Here is a 22,335-nt window from a genome sequence, read left to right on the forward strand (position 1 = left end):
TTAACAGGATTACTCTGTCTTATATATTGAGAATTCCCTGAAAGGGGGCAGGGAGACCAGTTAAAAGACCAGATGGTGGTGGCTTAGAAAGTGGTTTGCAAAGTACTTGGACTCTGTGTCTTGAAGGTTGAACTGCTAGGATTTGCTGGTGATGGGGTGAGAGGCATGAACAAAACAGAAGAGTGACGATGACTCCAGGGTTGCAGACATGAGCAACCAGAGGTTCATGTTGCTCTTACTACTGCCAGGACCTCGTGCGGAACCTGTACATGATTGGCACTTCATCAATATTTGCTGAATGTATTTGAATTTAATCCGCCTCCCATATTTTTTGTTCTGTCTCCCTTTAGTTCTCTACAGTTGGAGTGGTGCTTGATTGTTTGGGTTAGAAAAAAAAATGTTTACACTGAAGCTGTGTCCACAGACCATTACTTTACACTAAGTTGCTTTGTCTAGTATCTTCAGAGCCTTTTTGTTAGTAACCTCTGCCCCTCTCTGGTCCCCCCTCAGCTGAATTGACAAGTCATTCTTTTGTGCATTCTTAACAAAAGCCTTGTCTATATTTTAGGCTTTTGAACAACAGCATTTAAAAAGCAAATTTACTGATCTTTGAAGAAATACAAAAGAAATGTACTTTTCCAGGAAGAAAGTTGTAGCAAGAATTTTATATGATGTATTTAGAAAATGTTGATAAGTAGCTCCTTTGTTATGTGATTGAATCACTGTTTTTTCTCAGCCCAAGGGAGAATTGACTTACCTAATGATACCAATAATACCAATTATACCAATATTAGGAGTTCTGTATTACATGTTACTTTGGTCAATCTGTTTTCTTGTATTATTAATATCAGGCTACTTTGTAGAGGATCAGTGTCGTATTTTCTCTACCAAACAACCGTAACTTCACATGCCTTCCCATGAATTTTATTATGCTTATGTAAGTTGGTTTTCAAACTAAAGAGTAGTACTTCTATCAACATTCTTGTGGAATGCTGTATTTTAATTATTTTGCTGTATCTTATAATAGCTTTGTCTCTAACTTTTGGTGTGTTCCTTTTCATACCACAATGAAAGCATGAACTTCTTGAGGTCATGGACTGTGTCTGTTAGTTAGGTTTATATCATCATGAGTCCACTCCTAGGCACCAAGATGCTGAGTTCCTAATTATTAGATTGTATTAAATTAAATAGTGTTTTCCTATTAAATACATTTCTGTCAGAATTGCAGTTTTGAAAACCATCGATTATAGTGATTTTTGTAAAGTTCTGATACCTGGTTTGGGGTGAATTATTAAGAAACATTTTAGGTTAAAATTGCACAGACACGACATGAATTTTGCCCATTTTATTTCTCAGCATTGGGTAATTCTTGTGATAATCAAGGCAGGGTCTAAGATGCTTCTCATAAAAGAAGGAGAGCATAGATAATCATAATTAGATGGTATAAAAATGTCAGCCCAAAATGATACTAATTATTTTTTCCTGAAGCATAACTAATATCCCAAAGCAAAAATGCAGTTCGTTCTCATTTAAAATCCTGTTAGAATTATTGCATATGGTATCTCAATGATTATAACAATTGGCATAAATTTCTACTTGATAAAGGTGCTACTATGTTATGCTATACGGTATCAGAAAATGTAAATAAAACCTATTAGAATATATTCCAAAGGACATTTTATGATCTAAGAAATAAAAATTCATAGATGGAAAGTTTTCTCAAGAGTATACTATCTGGTTCATTCTCTTTATTTTATTGATAAAAAATAAAATAGAAGCCTCAGAGAGGTTAAGCAACTTTCTTGTTGCCAGAAAATTACTTGATATCAAAGTTAGAGAACTTCAATTCTTAACATTTGATTATAATCTATATCAAATTGCATTTTATTGTATATCATTTATTTCAGTATATCACATTAACTGATAACATTTAAGGAAAAGCTGTATTATTTTTATTGTTTATTTTTTGTATTTGTAATGATTATCTTAGGATAACTATGATAACTGATTAAAAACAAATAACAAACAGTAATCGGGATATCTGAATATAATCCAAAGATGCTTGTACTGGAAAAATTTAATTCAGAGGGGAAATTGTTTGTAGACTATTCTGTAAAGAATATTTTCTGTGGAGACTTCTCTTTCTAGCAGTATGACTGGTATCTTTGCTGATCTGCCCATGAAAAAATTTAAAGTGTTGGGTGAAACATTTAAAAATGTGTTAAATAGCTTTGATGGGCTGGCAAGAAAGTTAGGATTATTGGAAGCAAAAAACGGACTGCAGAGAGATATTGAGAAAAGGACTTCCAAGCCAGTCTTTACTTGAAAATACTTGCCAAAGCCAAGTGAACTTGCAAGGCACAGAATAGGAACAAAACCCAGAACCTACCCAACCTGGGTAGTCTAATAGAATGTTACCCCCAAACTCCGTATAGAGCACAAGGGTCATCTAGAAATACCATCCCTTTCCCCATAATTTTCCCACCTCCTGGTAAGGGACTGAAAGAAAATTGGTCACCTTGGCATAGACTGAAAGCAGGGAAAATCCCTAGAAAAACCAGGTTTGTTGCCAAAACAAACATCCTCTGGTTCATGTGAGAAAATTTTAAAGTGAGACTTCAGTTTAAAATGGGTTGCAGTTTGGTAATTCTATTAGGTCAACTAGCAGAAGTGATTGTTAATGTATTCTGATGGTACCTACCTTTAAGCCAGTCCTCCAAGAATTGTTACAGATAAATTTCTAAGAAATATGAACTTAAATAACACACACACATGCACAAATACATATGCAAATAAATATGATACACATGATACACAATACATAAAGAAAAAAGAATCTAGGAACAAGATTCAACAGAGGTGGAAGACAAAAGAATTAAGTCAGCAAAGATATTCAGTATTACAGTTATGAGACACATAATATTGGCTTATCTAACAGTATTATTTTAATCAATAACTTTTTGCCATAATGACTCCTGCATGTTAAGTCATTTTCTTGCCTTATTGTAGTGTCTATTTTTAATGGCTGTGTCATATTCCAGTTATACGTACATACATACACATACATACATGCATGTTTGTATCACTTATGTATATGTTGAGATATGTGTGGATTTATAATCAGTTCCCTGTTAATTTTGCATTTTAAGTGACTTTTTAAAAGTTTAAGATACTGTTCTATGATAAACATTCTTGTTGCCAATTTTTTTCTTTAAAGATTTTATTTATTTGACAGAGAGCTAGCAAGAGCAAGAACACAAGCAAGGGGGAGTGGGAGAGGGAGAAGCAGGCTTCCCGCCGAGCAGGGAGCCCAATGATGTGGGGCTCAATCCCAGGACCCTGGGATCACGACCTGAGCCAAAGGCAGACGCTTAACAACTGAGCCACCCAGGCGTCCCTCTTGTTGCTGAATCTTAAATTCACCTGTGATGGTGTTTTTTTTTATTGGGGATGGGAGGAAATGCCAAGAACTGGGATTATGGGGTTAAGTAGTATGTAAAATGTTAACGTTAAAGGTTATTTGCTTTTTAACCATCATGACTGGTAAAATGGAGAATAAAAATTTTGAGAAGTGCCCGGTGGAAGCATGCCAGATGAATGTGGAAGAAATAAGATTGGAAAAATTCACTACTTTTTGGTTTGGTTTGGGTAAAAAAAAATGTATTAGACATTGTAGAGCTGCAGGGGATGGGCAGTCTGGATGGATTAAAACACTATTTTTTTTAAACTTTTTTTTTTTTTTGCATGCACAATCCTATGTTATGCTCTATTTATGTAGAAACAGAAAAAAAAAAGCCCCTGCCAGCTGTACTTTTGAGTGCTGATCATGTCATAGCTCATGCTTAGCTGGCTTGGAAGACCAATTTTAATGCTATGAGAATATTCCAAGAGCTGTTGCCTAGAGTGGCTTTAAAGTTGACTGTTGCTGATTAAACCTAAAGAGTGACTATGGGTTTGCTGGTAAAGTTATTTAAAGCCACCTGTGCCTTAGTCATCCAGATGCTTCCAATGAGCCATGAAATAATGCTGTTTCTGTTTGGATGCCAGCACTCATTATCTTTGTCAGTAAGCTAAATGCCATGGTTTGCAACTTGTATTTTGACTCTAAATTTGTCTTTAAGGAGACCTTTATCTTACTTCTTACAGTCATTTTGGGTTATTATACTTTCTACCTGTCACATCAAGCCCTTCAAAATAATTTCTTTCTACCTTTGGGCATTCTCAGATTTAAGCATATATCTGAGCGTGGAGTTGGTGACAGCATTTAACAATACCACTTCATCTATATGACCTAGTGTATCTGTGCATCCGTCATTTCCAGAGGCCTGGGCCTCATTGTAGACCATTTCACAGGCAAAATAAGATTGATGGACTCAGTCTGTTTTCAGCTTGATGCTTATCTGCACCATAAATCCACCACTCAGCTGGCAAGACATCATTGGAAGACTCCTGACTAGTCCAACATACATGTTAGGTCAGCACTGAGATGGGCTCATCTGATTAGAGAACTTCGCTGCATTCTGTCATCCTTCATATCACTCTTGGCTTTATTTTAACAAGAACTACTGAGCAAACAGTAAACTCTTCAGCAATCTGAAACTTGAGTGAGGAGAGAATCTTCATTGTCAGTTTTAATCATGTTTGATGAACCAGCACCGACACTTAGTTGAAACACTATAGATAGCATAGAGCGTTTCCCAGTTGTACCAATTTCCAGAGGCTTCTGCCCTGCCATCACTTGTTACACTAGTAATGCTTCCCCAATGATCCTTCAAAACAGACAGGGCCACCCCTACAAGAGGCAGGGGGAGATTTCGGGTTGGGGGGAAAGGGATTTTCTAGAGAACAAACTACTCATACTTCCTTTGTGTGCTGCTCATCACATACCACCTCCACCCCCCCCCCACTCCCAGTGCCACCCAGACACAGGTTTTCTTCTAAATAATTAGTTTATTAAAGAAAATAACAACAATGGACATTAGGGTGTAGACTGTTTGGAAAACAGTCTGCCAGTTCCTCCAGATGTTAAAGATAGAGTTACCATATGATCCAGCAATTCAAATTCTAGGTATATATTGAGAATTGGAAACCTATGTCCACACAGAACTTGGATGTACATGGATGTTCATAGAAACTTTGTTCATAATAGCCCAAAGCGAAAATACCCAAACGTTTATCAGTTGGTGAAGAGATAAACTAACTGTGGTATATACATACATTGGAATACTAATCGCCTTAAAAAGAAATGAAGTACTGATAAATGCCACAACATGGGTGTACACTGAAAACATGCTAAATGAAAGAAATCAGATACATGATAAGTAAGGGAGAGGACTCCAGCTTCCACACATGAGAATCTTTGAGCTAGATATACCTGGCTTGCCTCTAAAACCTATTTAGTAGATTCAAGATAATTCAAACTAGGGAATCCGTTAAACAGTGGAAGGAGAAGAAAGAATCAATGCCGTCTCCTTATGTAGCCTTAAAATAAAGTGAGTTGGAGGATAATGTCACTAAGATAGGAATGCTTCTCAAAAATGGTCAGTTAAAGTTCCCTTGTGCCTTATTGATCAACCATTTAAAAATATGCATGCAGTGCCTGTGGATCCTCTGGTAATTGGCTCATATCTTACATTTTGCTCTTCGTAGAGCATGCCATTTCAGACTCCATTAGAGAAACGGTCAGTCCTGTTACTAATGGAGCCGCCTTTGACTTATGCTCACGGAAGAGCTCCAGGTGAATACATTTTACTGATGGCTTAGAGTGAGCTATTATTAACCTTAAAATTTTTTCTTTCTTTTTCTTTCTTTCTCTCTTTCTTCCGTTCGTTCTTTCTTTCGTTGTCATTCCATCTTCCAAAACATCATTGAATTTATTGTTAGGAAGATAATTAAGGATTTTTCTTTCTTGTTTTGTTTTGTAAGCCAAGACACCACCCCAGAATAATAGCTTATTATAAAATTCACTTGTTATTTGGGAGCTAGAATGTATTCAATTTTCAAACTATAAAAGAATATGATTTTTATTTCTATTTCTTTATAAAAATTATTTCATGGTGAAACAACACTGTTAGGTTACCAAAAAATAATTATTTCATGGTCTTTAGCCAAACATCGGGAGAGAGGGTCTTACTTGAGGCAAAACTCGGACGAGGTATTTGCTTCCTAGCAGGCTGCTCACACTGAGATTCCAACAGACATAAGGTACTGCACGTTCATCTGCTGTCCTCCGTATACTTCAAAACATGGACTGTTTGTCTCACAATAACCTGTCATTAGGCAGTGTCTAATTTAGATCCTCTTTCTGTACATTATGCTTTATACCTACGGGTGACACAAGAAAGGGACCAAAAGGAGCTTCCCCTTTTTCCTCAGGGCTGAGGTCCTTGAACTGTCCTTTATTTTTTTCCTTTCTTATTCTCAGCCCACCTCCAAACTTTGCTACTCCCTAATTCTTTACTACCAAACATCTAACTTACTGTTTCGCCCCACCCCATTTCTAACTCAGGGGAGGGCTTCATGGGGTGTCCACAGGGAAGGCAAGGAAAGATACAATTCTAAGCCTGTCCCTGTCTAAATACAACATCCATTCCTTTTCAGTCTTCTCTCACTCTGACTTCAGCCATCAGTATTCTTATCTGAGAGAAACCCCTACATGTCAGCTTGCATTGCCTTATTGTCAGTCAAGTCTTTTCCAAGTCTCATTTATTTCTTATCAAGCCTTGACCCATCTATGGTCAATCATCTGACTTTCTTATCAGAATCTTTGATCTTTTGCTACAACCACCTAGTAAATCCTCAACTCTAACTCTCAGAGTCTCTCTTCTCCACTCTTATTTTTGCTCTAGAATATTCCATAATAATATGGTGCTGCTACAAATTGCAGTAATTTTCTCTCCCCTGGGCCCTCAGCAGTGTGGAAGGATTATCAAGAAATCCATCAGATGTAACAGTAAAAGACAAAGCAAGGGAGAGTTAGTGGAATTTTCTTAAAAAAGGGTAAGCAGAAAAAAATGGGCTTCTGTCAGTATTTTGGGTATTGATACAGGCAAACTCTCCAAAGTTCCCTCCCTGAAGGGCTGGACCCTGTCTTGTCTTCCTACCTGCATGTTCCTGGGCCTCCAAAGAGCCCTAGCCAGTAGTTTGGAGTTCAAGGGGTCATTATACCCTGCCCTAGCTAGTCAGGAGAGATGGGGAAAAGTAAAATTAGTTCTCGTTCTTGCTGCTGGGACTATATTAGAGAGGAAGCGTTCTTTCTGGCCTCGGTTGGACCATTAAATGTTTTCCCCCCAGAATCATTGTTTATATGATGGCTTTATCTACAAAATGTTGTTTTTTTCAGGCTCCACTTACATTTTAGATCAAAGAGGCTTTTTGTGCATTGACTTGCATAACCAACTGTTGTATTTAGTGTTGATTCCGTAGAAAATGCATTTAATGTGTCAGACAACCATAAAATCAGGGTTTACTGTTCCCTGGTTTAGAATTTTCCTGTATCACCCATCATCTGTGTCATTTTTTTTTCAACCCGTGAATTTCTTGGAACATAAAGTGATATTAAGTGCATTGTAGTGTGTATATAGTGAGGAAAAATAGTTTAAATACTGACCCTGCCATTTGTGATTTTGATTTTGAGCAAAACTCTGTACTCCTCCTCCCATGCCCATGAGCCTTCATTTCTTCATCTCTGTGTTGGGTAATAATATTACAGGGCTATTACTAGGATTAAGTGAGATATTTTATGTGAAGTGTCCAGCACAGTACTGGGTTCCTGGCAGATGTTTAATAAATGTGAGCCCCCCTCCGGCCTCTTGACCTTCTTCCTGCGTACTCTGTCTAATACTTGACACCTGTCTTAACTATCTACACAGTACAACATTAGAGCTGCCCAGGAATAAAATGTAATTGAGCAGAGAAACATAGACAAGGCATTTACTCCTCTTTTGGTGGGGATAACTATTTTGTTTCTACTTGGGAGATTGTTTTCTACAAATAATATCTTATTAGAATTTTTCAGCATTTTACTGAAACGTGCATTCCTTACTTAGCATACTTTATGCAAAACACAACTGCTGTTTGTTCGTAGGTGGTCTGTATTTAGAATTCACTTGATCTGAAAGGGACATTAGCATTTTTTCCGGTTTGTTCATTTGTTTATTCATATATTCATTCAACAAATACTTACTGAATGCTTATGATGTGCCAGAAACTATTCTAAGCACAGGAGATACATCCATGAACAAAATTATATTGTTGTTAATAATTATAGACTTGGTGTGAGTTGAGTCCAGAAGATGATCCTTTCCTTGAAGGGGTTTATTGCCAAGATTTCCTTCCCAGATCCGACAGCAACTTACCATGAGAAGTAGAATGTTACCACCAATCTTGATTTGCTTGAGTTCACCATAATAGTAAGTTATTCGAGGGTAAGAATAAGTATTGTACTTCTCTTTTCTTCCTAATCTAGTACCAAACCCCAAGTTCATAGATAGATAGTCCCTAGTCACAGGTTGGGTGGTGGTGGTGAACACAGCAACAGCATTAAGTCTTAATGATAATCTGTGCTTTTGAATGGGTACTTGCTAAAGAACTTAATCTAAAAGAACAAGGTGACAGCTGTGAATTCAGGGAATTCTTAGACCATTCAGTAGGCTCTTAGAGCCAATTAAAGACCCTATTTATTGATAGAATCAGAATGCATTTTCATAATCCTTTGAAAGTGTTTATGAAGCAAAATATTTGCTGTAAAAAAAAATCATCTTCACTGTGGTTCTTTACAATGTGAAAGGGCCATGTTGAAATCCAGGCCATATTAAACATGTCAGATAAGGTATGCTGTTTTTTGTGGGTCAACCCAATTGACCATCAGACTCTATACTGTCTTCTTCTAAGCACTTGCACAGACAATTCATAATCTTTATATCTGTAATTTAATATTGGTTATTTTTATTCTGTCATGCTGTAAGTGTTCTCAGCAATTTTCTAACCTTTCACTGCAATAATCCCCCCAGATAAGACAGACATATTCTAACTGCTCCTGTTAATGATAGTGACTCATACAACACTGCCTGAAGTAGCAAGAATAACATTCTGTAAATTGGATCTTTTGTGCTTTAGTTTATGTTCCAGTGATTGTGTGTGTGTGTGTGTGTGTGTGTGTGTGTGTGTGTGTGTGTGTGTGTGTGTGAGATCAGGTATATCCTTAACTGCTTGGTCATTCTAATGAGAAAAGTAGACCATTTATTTGAGATATACTGGGTGTCAAACAGTGTACTGAATCCCCAGGAGTATGTTATCACCACAGGTCTTTGAAAGAGTTAATTTCAGTATGTATTTTATAAATGGGAAAGCTAAAGCTCAGAAAATTTAAATAATTCTATCACACTTCCAGTATTAAGTAGCAATTTGGGGTCTGACACCGATCTTAGTGATTTTTCCCACTGTCCCCTAGACCTGTCAGTGAGGACGTTTGTTTCATTTCTCAGGCTGTGGTTTTCTTTTTCTGTTTTATTAAAATGACTATATTCATTGTAAATGACATCAAATTCCAGTTGGGAAGAATCAAGGAAGAAATAAGTTGAGGAGCTAATGACTTCTGTGTGAATGAATTATCCAAGAAAGGCCTAGTTTGTGAGCCCTGATATGCTGTCATCACAGCAGTCCCTGCATGGCCTCCGTGCCTCTTGCCAGGTGTCTGCAACAGCCTGTCAAACCATTGTCCTCATTGTTAGAAACTGAAATAGGACTGGGGCATTTCCTCTCCTTTCTGCACAAGCTGTATTCTACTTGTAATACAACTGTCAGTTTCCTTTTCTTTCCAGCCATCCATCATCATTCAGCATTTTTTCTAGTGCTTATCACCCGGCCTCTGACAGCTGAGATCAGACTGTAAGCATAATGAATGAAGGTGAAGGAGATGCTCTGGCCCGTGCGTGCTCTTCCTGGGATGGAACATGTTCCCCCGGAACGCTCGTGACAGCCGCTCCCAGATTACTTGATTACGGGAAGGCAGATGAGGAGAGGCGAGTTTTGTTTCTCACTCAGAATTTTGAAATGCTAGACTAAATCTCAGAGGATTCGACACTCGGACCATATGGTCTTCAGCCATGGTCTTTACTTTTGGTTCTGACCTGTGTATTTTCAAGAATATTTTCCCTGGCTTGGTGCTGATATTGGTAATTGAGTAAGCTGGATTTGGACTTGTAGTAAAGAGGAAATCTCATCAAATGCAGGGTAGGTGGGGTTTGCGATGGGCCTGGAAGCCTATAATGAGCCTCCTGTAGGAGGAATTTTGGTTGGGGGTTGAGGTATTCCTGCCCGAAGTTTACTTTTTGTTCAGTTTAACCCCACTCTGTAAAGCAGTAATCATCTTTCTGGAGCTAACAAGGAACAAATGCAACTATTATTTAGTTTCCAGCCAAATGCTAGCACTCATCCTTCCTTTTCACAGCCAAATCTTCCTCTTGCTGCCATTTCTCACAGCCCATGGCCCTTATTTTTGGTATTGTATCTTTTGTTATCTGTGTTCCCTATATGATTGTCATCAACAAATGTTTATTAAGTGCACCTGTTACCTGTAAGGCTCTGGGGATACAAAGGGGATTGCTTGTGTTTGTTAGGTCTTTGACAGTTCCCAAAGGACTTGCACATATACTCTCTCATCTAATTCCAATGACATTCTACTAAGGTCTCCATTTCTTCCTTCATTCAGCAAGTGTATGCTTTTAGAACCACTTTCCAGGAAGTTCCATTCCAGGCAGGGAAATGTTACATAAGCATTAGAAAACAAGTGACAATACAGGTGACCGATGTTGAGGTTATTTTATATAAAATCGCTGCTAATGGAATTGTGGACATTAGGAGAGGGCCATTCAACAGTTTAAGGCTAGACCTGGTGCCTAAAGAAATGGTCGGAGCAGGGCAGGGCCCTCCAGATGGAAGCCCGGTGTGGAGCAGGACACGGCGATGCACCCACAGTCAGTGCATTTGGTGTGCCCGAAGCTGCTACTAGTTTGCCTGGAGCTAGGTTCATCAGGTCTGTATATAATACTTGAGTATCTAAAATCATAGAACCTACAAATTTTTAGAAGTCATTGGAGATCTTGTAATCTAACTCACATTTGTCCTTAAAAGAAATGCCCATATTCCGTAAATGAATGCATTATATTGTTGTGTATATTTATTTCATAGGAAGTTATTTATGTTGTGCCTGGAGTGCAGAATATAACCTGTTTATTTTCTACACATATACACATGTTTCCTTGGTAATTCAATACGGACTTCGTTGTATGATCTTAGAGAAGTGTTGATAAAGAAGATCTGTTTATTCTGCTCTGTTTGTTTGGAACCATACCGTGTGACTTTTAGAGGAGGATTTTATGAAAAGGGTAGTGTTTATGATAGTCTTGATGCTCTCCTTTTGCAAAACCACTGACTTAGCAGAACACTAATATCTCTGGTGCAAATATAGTACTACAAGATGTATTTTTTTTTTTCAAATGAGAAAAAATAGCTCATGGTTTTGAATCAAGAGCTGTACATTCCATTATATTTTCTGTTTTTCTTAAGAAAAGCCATGCTGTGATTAGTTGGTAGAAACAACTGATCCAAATGGGATTTGTCTAGACTCTGATGCCTCTGGGAAGTCTTGATGATCCAGGGTATGGATTTCTGAGGCTTCACATGTTTTTATCAGTCAATCTCCAAGGTACCTCAGAGACCATTAAGATAGATAATAAATCAAATGAGATTTAGTTGTGTTTGGTATCATGCAAAGAGCTATAATTAGAAAGAAAATGTTGAATTTAAAAGAAAGAAAAATATTTTAAGTGTAGGCTGTCAGAATTTTGAGGAAGCCCAGGAAATAGCATCTATCTTTACTATCAGATTCCTGAAACATTAAGAAATAACATAAGTAAGGTAGATGGAAAGTGAAATTCCAACTTTTATACTGGCAAAAGCTAGACTGGAAGATGCGGTCTACTTTGAGAGCCAAATGCGTTTGCTAACTGAACATCAAAATTAGACAAATTTACTCACCCGCTTACAGAAAGGACAAGACCACTTCATCCTTCTCTGAACAAAGCAAGAACTTTATTGTTCAACTTTGCAAGACAACACTTACCATCTGCAGGCATTCTGGCTTCTAAAGTGGAATAAGGAGGTTGCTGAGACCTGCATGCTCGGCTTTGTCTTCTCAAATTTACCAGGGGAATTACTTCACTTCCCCTAGAGTGGGTAAAAGACAGAGAGAGGCCAGGGATTACATTAATTTTCATTCTCATAGTAGGTAACGTGAGTTGTGTGTGTGGGAGGGGGAGCATTTCTCCCAACATACTGAGATACACATTTTTTCACGTTTTAAAGCAGCTGAAATTAGGATGTTATCTTAAGTCAATGGCATCTTCATGGCTGTGGACCAGAAGACAGCCAAAATGAGTTGTTTTGCCTCAGTTTGTGTGAGCTGAGTGGATATTCCTCATACCATGAGCCTTCAGTGTTTCAATTAATTAACCTCTTAAGGATAGGTTGAGGAAAGATTATGAATCTTGGCTGGTATAGGAACACCTTCCCTTTAAATCTTCTGATAGCATCAAGTACATACCAACATTAAACCTTGCAGAATCAGTATCAGCAGTTGGAATAAAATACTAGATACACGCCTTTAAGAAACCCACTTAGTGACACCATTTAGAAAACAAGGATATTGACAACTCTGAGTCATTAAGAAAAGCTGGATTCTGAAAATTATGTAGTTTTAAGAACACCTTAATTTATTTTTCTTATATTTCTGTATTAAATGTGTGTGAGAGATTTATGATAAACATCTATTTATTTTAAAAGTCTTAAAGCCTTAAAAAAATCTTAAATATTTACTTAAATTATATAACCTACTTGTGTATATTTAAACGGTAAGAAGCTTTTCAATGAGAAAAAAAAACCCTAGGTAATAAGAAAGCATTGTATAGTTTCATTAGCAGGATTTTTAAAAAAAATTAGTGTTACTTAGTAGTGTATCTTAAAATTGGTGGTGTCTTAGATTTGATGAAGTGTGGTCAGGTTAGGTTTATATGGGTCTTTGCTCTAACCGTTACAGCCCTGGACAATCTTGAATGCTACTTCCGGTTTGGGAAAGTTCCACGTGCTGTGCTAAGATGGACACTGGTGATTGTAGATCTAAAAGTTTAACTGGATTTGCCCTACACTGTTTCTTTAAAAACACAATTTATTTTTACTGAGCTTCCATGTTCTCACTCCAGAGTGGAAGTGCTGCTCTACAGTTTACGTAACGAGGAAGACTGACTGGATTCCGTCATTCAAAATAATTGTATAGGTTTGAAGGCAACTGTTTTCAATGATAATCCTTCCTGTGATAGGATAACATTCATCTCAATAGCCTTGGTTTATTTTTTTGTAAAAGTTCTAATAAGCTAAATCTGTCTTCTTTTTCCTGAAAGGGGGTCCTGATGATAACTTAATTGAAGGGGGAGGAACCAAATTTGTCTGCAAACCTGGAGCCAGAAATATTACTGTCATATTCCACCCATTACTAAGGTAAGTCGAATCCTATGTACTTACTGAAAGTCATTGTTTTCATTATTTTTCCTGATGTACTGAATGCCAGGAGGTCAGTCAGCATTGAAACAAGTCCTAAATAAATAAATAAATAAAACAAAACAAAAACTTGTTCTATTTTTAGGGCTTCACTATCAAAATTTGTCAATAAAACCAATAATGTCAACTCTGCTAAGTACCTATTTGTTCTCTGGAGTAATACTCCATAAATACTTTTTAATAATTTTCTTTGTTTCCTACTCCCTGTCCCTGCCCCTCTCCCTCTCTCTGTCATTGTCCCTCCATTCCCTTCTTTATTTCAGGGAGTGGCAACTTATATGGCCCATAAGAGAAATCTAGTCTGTCACCTGGTTTTCTTTTTTTTAATAAATTTTTCTTGACACAGTCATGCTCATCTATTTATGCACTGTCCATAGCTGCTCTGTTCTACAATGTTGCAGAATTGAATATTTGCAAGAGAAACCGTGTGGTCTACAAAGCCTAAGATGTTTACTCTTCGGCCCTTTACAGGAAAAAAATGGCAGACCCATGACCTATCTCCCTAATTTATATTAATGACTCAGATATCCTCTGAGGATTGCCAAGTCTTGAAACAAATATGACCTATAAAAACTGAAAGACATTATAGCAGTCATGTATATGCTTTCATATATTAAAGGACAACTCGATGCTGACTAGATTGAAATCTGTTATATTGCTCAGTGGAGCTATGATTATAAAAAAATAAAGATCTGTGATAATTGCATTTTAAAAACTTCTAAGCCCTAAATACCTTTAAAAAGGGACTTTTTGGGAAGAGAGGAAAAGGGAGTTATTCTTCAATGCATCTAAAGTTTTGGTTTTGCAAGATGAAAAATTTCTAGAAACCTGGTTACAAACAATGTGCATATAGTTAGCATTACTGTACTGTATACCTAAAAAAGATTAAGATGGTGAATTATATTTTAAGCGTTATTGGCCACAATAAAAAAGGGTACTCTTTGAACATAGATATCCAATATAATATTAATTGTATGTTTTCTTTGCAATGAACCAATACATATTTTTGCTTTTTTCATATAATGGACCAGAAACTCTTGGGTTCATTTAAGGTTAGGTGCCTCAGATCATCACATTAACTTCCTCAGGTAACTTCTGTAATATTTGAGGCATTTGAAATAACAGTTAAGCAAATGCTGCTGAATTGTCCAGATAAATATTGAATATACTTTTCTACAACATAAGCAGTTTATTACTGGAATCATCCTTATCCTACCTTCTCATTAACCAAGACTTACTAAATCGAAATCATTAGAACTAGTTCAATTTAGATCTCTTGCCTAAGCAACAGGTTTAAAAATTGTACGGGAATACTTCACCCCGTTAGTTTTAAATGCAGAAACACACAAATATGTAAATTTAACAACAAAAAAATCCTTTCATGCAATAACAAGAGATTTTTAAAGAAAGCATTATTAATCTTTTGAAAAATCTGTTTTAGCAAACATTTGCAAAAGTAAATCATGTAATTTAGGAATCCTGGAATTAAGAGAATTAAGACTATTCCTCTATAAATTTAGTTGATTTTCTATATAAAACATAAATTACAACATCTAGATTTTCTAGATTAAGTAACAGTGCTCATATTTATTACACCTGACTTTGGTAATTGGTTTAGTATTCACTCTCATCTTCAATTAAATTGATTTCTTCTTAGTTAAAGTTGCTAATTGTTAGGAAAATGGGAAAATACCTTAATCATTATAGGCATCTTCTAACCTAGATTTAATGCCATAATTTACTGCTACGTTACCCCATGGAATGGATAAATGTAATTCTTATGCTTAAAAGCATAGAAGAAGACCTTTGAAAGTTTTTTAGCTGTGGTTGTTAGTCACTTTTCAGGATATTTTCTTTCTCTATAAACTTTTTTTTTCCCTTTATAAATGTGAAGTTAGGAGATTGGGGAAGAAAAGTTACCCTTATTTGACAGTTAATAAAATGCATTTTTGCTAAAGTATGAGTAGAGTTTCATGTATTGCAATTCTTAACAATTATTTTTTAGCATTTATCCTTCTTTACAAGAGAGTTGTTTTAAGACTTGATAATACTCATACTAGTTTTACTCACTTGATTGGTCTCTACTTTCATTCTGAATGTTATTATTGATTAAAAGTTTTGTTGCATGATACAGTTTACATTCATTCTCTGTGTAACTTAATGGAAGTCACAAGAATATTATGTGGTCTGCGAGGTAAGTTAATTCCTTTCTAAGCAGGTGATCATTATAGACTTTAAATTAGCCTTTGGCTCAAATTGTAACCTTGCTTCTCAAACCCATTATAAAGTCTCAGCTGAAACCTCAAAATGCGCTTATGGAATTTCAAATGATTAAGATCTTATAGTTTTGTTTTTTTTTATTTTAGTTTTTACACTTCAGCATTTGTTGATTATTGGATTTATTATTTCTTCTAAAGCTTGGAAGTTTAGTTTTGGTAATGAGGAGAGTCAGTGTGCATTATCATACTAGTGCATTTCATTTTTACTCTGTGTGTTTAAAGTTTTCTCATTTCTCCTGCAGCCATTCATTTATTCATGATCGACAAATGTATATTGAACACTTACGGTGCATGTTTTCCCTTCTCTAAGTTGGTGTGGACTCTTCTTTAGAAATAGTCACTCCTATTTTTATGGGATTATTTAAATAAAATATGCATACATATATTTCCCATCCTTTGGAATGCCCCTCATTTTATTTCCATGCTAGCTCAAAGTGAATGTGATTTAGCATATTACTATTTACAAAACCGTATAACCTAGTGGGAGAGTTAGCATAGAAGAATGGAAAGATGGGGAATTAAAGCACAGGATTTGAAATTTAAAGTGAAAAGTGCAACAAATTAGGTTCAGATCCAGGTTCCTCTGTTCAGTTTTACTGATTATTTATTGGACCCTGATTCTATGCGAGGTCCTGGGGAAATGAAAAAATAACATCAAATCCTTGCCTAAAGGTATTCCCTTGGTAGTTGCATGGGCGGCAAAAACTGAGAAGCCCCAAAACTCCAGTGACTGGTGAGGACAGAGATGAGCGGGCTCTTGCACCAGGAGGTAGATGACTGCAGCCTTTCCCGCACACAGTTGGACAGTAGTGAGCTGGCACATAACCTTTCACCCAGCACTTCGCCTCCTTGCGTGCTTCTGCTGGGATGCAGGGACTCCTCCTTTTCCTCTTCTAAGTCCCCAAACTCTAGTTCAGAAGGAACTTACTACAAGTTGGCTTTTATCAGCCATTTAAACACTGTCCTTGTTTTCTTGCACTGTCTCTCTCAGGGAGCTGAGATCTTTTCCATGGGAAGGGAGTTTTCGTTTCCCTTTGCTACTTTTCCCCTATGTCTAGCGATACTCGGATTCTGTCTTCCTGAAATGCTGCAGGTGGCTTGTGTATACCTCATTTATTAAAAATGTCCTTTCCATCATTTTTATTTAGTGGGCAGCGCATTCTTTGCTGCATAAAAGTTTTCTGTACTGAAAACTTGGAACCACCCTGTTCAAGAACACCACAGAGCACATTCCTATTACGCTGTTTTATATATTCTTAGCCGTCATTTTTACTGTCCTCCCATAAAATCATTGTACAAGGTCCCAGATCTGGCAACCTTGCAAGTTTACTTTTGTACTTTTCTCCTAAGTACTGCAGTTTCTTCCCTAGGAACTCTCACAGGGTGTCGGAGGCAAATCTACGGACCTCCAGTCTGTTCACTACCCGTTAACTCTGCTGGCCCCTTTGACTTGTTTATTTAATCCTCTTCCTTACTATTTTCTCTTTCTGGGTAAGAAATCACAAAATTGTCTCAGAGAATGATGTTTTAGAAAAATGAGGTCTATAGCATTATCTTGCTTGCTTTATTCTTAGCCTAACAACACATTGTGTGAAACTTAAGCCTTATAATGTAAGCTTTTGATGGTAAGAGTTTATCTAATCAGTTTTGCTACCTCTGGTTCTAAGTGAACAAAACATACTGAAATGAAGAGGTTTCTACTTAAACCTAGGTAGATTCTGAAATACTTTCACCAAAATAGAGACCCTGAAAATGATAGGCTGAAGAACGTGTACCACCCTCACTGACATAGTTGCTGCTTTTTCCCTTTCTCTGAAAACAGTCAAGAGGAATGGATGGATTCACTCTAATAAATTCTTTTATAGGCCTTCAATTTGGGAAACACAAAGAAAATACATTAATGGTGAAATCTGAATGACAGTATTTCCTTTCTTTTGACTAGACCAGACATGCATTTGGATTTTTTTTTTACACAAATTATTTTTGATTAGTTCCATCATGGTAAACTTTATCAAGAAAATACATTTTGTTGAGGTATCAATCACAGTTTGACAGAGTAGCACTTTGTAGTTATAATTAATATATAATGTAGCCATTTCTGGAAATCTGAAATTACCTTGTGGCTGCTATTTGTAGGATTTTGCGGGGAGAGGCAGAGAATTTATTTCTCCCTTTGTTTTTTCATTTATCACTATTCCTTATTCTCTGACCCCCCCAACAGAGAATATATGGTTCCTTAGATTGTTAGTACAGTTCCTTCATATAGCAAAAACTGAGTGACAACAAAAATTATTCCTTTACCAATCTAAATGCTTGCAGCATCTAACTAAAGAATTTAAAAACACTCTCAAGCTTTATTAATCTCTCATTTATTTATTTATTGCATGCATTTGTGATTGCATACCTTCTGGGCCAATAAGGCAAATTGGTGGGGAGTGCTGCTCTTGAAAACAAAGTTATGCCCTTGACTTTGTTGCATTCAACCCTCTTACAGCTGGAAGCTTTCGGTTTCAAAAGTAGAATCATCAAAGAGAAATAGTGGGATTTCATGTAGCCCATCACTGTTTGAGAAACAAAAATCCCTAGTCTTGAGAGCTAGGACAGGTCGGAGTAAGGACACCTGAGTCCAAGGAAGCATTCTCACTGTGTCCTGACATGACCTCTTCCTCTTCTTATAGGGACGCCAGCCTTTCTGGATTACGGTCTCATTCTTATGACCTCATTTAACCTTAATTATTGCAGAAAATGTACATTAAATTTTGCAGTTAGAAGAAACTCAGGAAATTGATTTATTAAGTGATTAATTTATCATTCTTTTAGCACTGGAGCCAATGTTTAGATGGGAAGGAGTTTTGTGTATTTCATGAGAGAGAGAGAGAGACCACTGAATGTGGGCTGGGGGAAGGGGTGGCTACGAGGGACCACATTTTAATTTTTGGTATTGGCCAAATCCCGGTGTGTCTTAGTTTTCCATATCTATAAAATCAAGGAGTTGGTTGGTCTGGATTTTGCTTTCTACCTCTCAAGTTTGTGATTTTGTGACCGGGAAATGCTTTTATAATATTTAAGGACTCCAAAGGCCTGACATTTTAAAATTTAAACGTCCAAATGACAATGTGTTTCTTTTGCGTATTTGCTTCAACTAGCTTTTAAAAGACATTTGGCTCTTTAGGGTAATGATCACTTTGCATATATGAAGTACGTTTCTTATGAGACAATTGAAGAACAGATGTTTGCAGTTGGGGTGACTTGGCAGAGGTAAGAGGCTGGAGACAGAGTGGATGATGATGGTATTTAAAGTTGCAAAAATGTCACTGATGCTTCCTCCGTTGAACACAACTTGAATATTGACTATTTGGGCTGTGAGCGTTTTTCACCATTATCAGCCACACTTCATTAAAATGAGACAGCAATTAAAGGCTTTCTGGGTAGAACAAAAAATGAAATATTCATTGGTCAGTAAGGAGTAGGTTGGCATTTAGATTAGTTAGCGAGATAAAACTTCCTGGCGACTTGAGCTATGACCATGGTCAGAATTTCTGTGGTTGGCTGTGTGCCTTTTTTAAGGCAAATGGCAGTAGAACAAGTAAACGTTATCATCACATGTAATTGTGTTTGTTTCTGATTACAGAGAAGAGTTACTTCTAAAAGTTAATCTTGTCAGATGTAGCAACTGCCAGTTAGCAGCAGTGTAGGGAATTGGTTAAGGGGTCGCCAGGGCCTGGCTGTGAAATCGCTATAATTGTTAAGCAGGGCTTGAAGTTAGGAGGAGGTCAGGAAGTGGTTGAAACCAAACCTCAAACAAGGAAAGGCACCAAAATTGATTATGCCATTAACGTAGTAGGTTATGTTGCTAAAAATGATATTCCAAAGTAAATGACAATTGTGATTAACATTTGCATTTTATATTTTTTGTTTTATTAATTACAGTACCTATCACGTTGACAATACTGGTAGATCCAAGGCATATAAAATTCATTGTTATAATTAAGCATAATAAAAATCCATTTGCTCATCCATTTAATAAAATTTATTGAGCACTTACTTTGTGCCAACTCCTCTCCATCTAAGTCTCTACCCTTGTGGAATGTAGTCTGGTGGAAAAATCAGACAGTAAAAAAGTAGACTAACACACATAGAAAACAGTATCAGGTGGTGACAGTTTTAGGAAGAATGAAGGATGAAAGTGAGGAGTTTGAATAGTGACTGGTGGAGGTGGGGGCAATATTTTAGTTAAGGTGCAGTCGGAAGAGCTTTCTGAGAAAATGACATTTGGTCAGACTGGAAAATGAAGTACCGGAGGCAGCTGTGTGAACATCTAGGGGCGAATGACCTGGGCGGGGGAAATGGTAGGTGGAAAGGAAGAAGAGGAGATGCTGAAGGAACAGTGAACAGACTGACGTGGAGACGGGTATATGTTGCTGACATGCAGCACGTGTTGGGACAGATACGTGAGGAGCTTCGTACACAGGTAGTCAAGGTAAAAATTTCTCTCTTTTGTCAAAAAAACAAGAAGGGCGTTATATTTAGATTTATAAGAAGCATTTGGTACTAGATCTGAAACTTCCAAAGGTTTTGAAGGCTTAGAGAAAGCCTGATAAAATGACTACCAGCAAAAACTATTTTCTGAGATTTATCTTACTGGATGTGGGGCACTCAGGAAGCCCTGTTTGTAGGGGTGAAGTCATTAGTACAACTCTATTTGGGATAGTGAAAAATCTCTGTCCCTTCTGACACTCGTGTCTCCTGAAATGGAATATAAGTCTTATTTATATAGTCCACTTTGATAATATTATCCAGAGATATTGAGCAAATGTTATTAGGCCATTAGCTTATCAACATGTTATTAAGGATTTATTCCATGTGACATTCAAGATACCTGAGAGTTTTTACAGAGCAGTTGTGGCTGAACTACAGGTTTTCTCCTAAAGAAGTTTGGTTTTGTGGGCTGCTTTGCAGAAGGCCTGTGGGGTTTTTGTAATAAACTTTGCCAACAAATCTAATTCTTTTTCTTATAGAAAATAACTCTGGGTAATCACTGAACTCCTTATGAATTTTGTATATATTAGTCTATACCTGGCCTAGCACAGAAGATCTTTCCAACTTTTTGGCATTAACTGTTGCTCGCAAGTGAATGAATTTGGTAAGACCATTTTAGGTCTTCAGAACTCCAAATCTGCATTCCTGTAACAGCCTAGATCTCTGCCCTTCATGGTCTTTTTTTCTCACCTCCTTTCCTAACAATAAAGGGAGGAGAGCAGTTCAAACATATCTTCTACATGAACGGAGCACACAATAAATAACTTCATTAAAGAATTAATGAATCAGGGGCGCCTGGGTGGCTCAGTCGTTAAGCGTCTGCCTTCGGCTCAGGTCATGATCCCAGGGTCCTGGGATGGAGCCCCGCATCGGGCTCCCTGCTCAGCGGGGGGGCCTGCTTCTCTCTCTCCCGCTCCCCCTGCTTGTGTTCCCTCTCTCGCTGTCGCTCTCTCTGTCAAATAAATAAAATCTTTAAAAAAGAGGGAGAATTAATGAATCACTTGGAAGGGTGTTAGCACATGTCTGTTGAAGTGAATGGTTTTTTTTTTCTTCTTCAGATACCAATAAAAGTATAAAGGAAAATTTTTTTTTTTCTTTAGTAATGATATTGAAATAGGCCAGTCTTTCGTACCTAGAAGTGGTATAATAGTGGGTGGTTTTTGTTTTGTTTCGTTTTGTTTTGTTTTGTATTTTGGTTTCTTTTTACTTCTGTTGTTAACTAAAAAGTGTTTGTTAGAGGATGAAATACAGAAATATAAAGTTCATTCTTTTTACAGCACTGATCCTAAAGTACTACTCTTGTAGCTTAGCTTTGTAGTTTGTTTTTAGTAGTTACTAGATACTTGGTCCTTTCACCTTTACTGCCTCTTATTACTACATTGAAAGTTTATGGTTGTATGAAGTACTTTTGCTTTATCATTCTTTCATAGATCATAGAAGCCCCTTCCCAGATTATAAAACTGTTTCTAATAGAAGAAATCTTGCTTTAAAAGCTTTTTTATTTAGCCTCTTCTGTTTCTGCCAATTTTTTTTTCACTTTTATTTAGAAAGTGTGCAATAGTCCCTGGATCATTCCTTGATTTTTATCTATATATATATATAGAGAGAGAGAGAGAGAGAGGGAGAGAGAGAGTGTGTGTGTGTATGTTTTGAAAGAGGGATTTAAGCTTGATTATTTAGAGTAAGCATGAATGTCACAAGCTGAAATAATTCTGTATTTCGTTTCCCAACATTTTTATTTTTGAGAAATGCACAAAAGTAGGATACCTGTGTTTGATGTGTGTATTGGTATTTGGCAGAATATTATTCTGAGTGTTCACAGGTATGTGATATTTTTATACAGATACATGTTTGTTCTTAATGAGCTAAAACTTATATAGACATTTTGAAAGATGCTAGTGAT

General features: G+C 36.8%; 1 protein-coding gene across 2 annotated transcripts in view; it reads left to right on the forward strand.

The window, feature by feature from the left end:
• The window catches only part of EXOC4 (exocyst complex component 4), a 718,447-nt gene that overhangs the window by 319,197 nt on the left and 376,915 nt on the right, over positions 1-22,335 (forward strand). For both annotated transcript variants that reach the window (XM_027573746.2, XM_027573747.2), the window contains exon 10: positions 13,458-13,554. In XM_027573746.2, the coding sequence (XP_027429547.1) occupies positions 13,458-13,554 (97 nt within the window). The remainder of the gene's footprint in view (positions 1-13,457; positions 13,555-22,335) is intronic.

The sequence above is a fragment of the Zalophus californianus genome, chromosome 12 (assembly GCF_009762305.2).
Source record: "Zalophus californianus isolate mZalCal1 chromosome 12, mZalCal1.pri.v2, whole genome shotgun sequence".
In the NCBI taxonomy this organism is placed as follows: Eukaryota; Metazoa; Chordata; class Mammalia; order Carnivora; family Otariidae; genus Zalophus; species Zalophus californianus.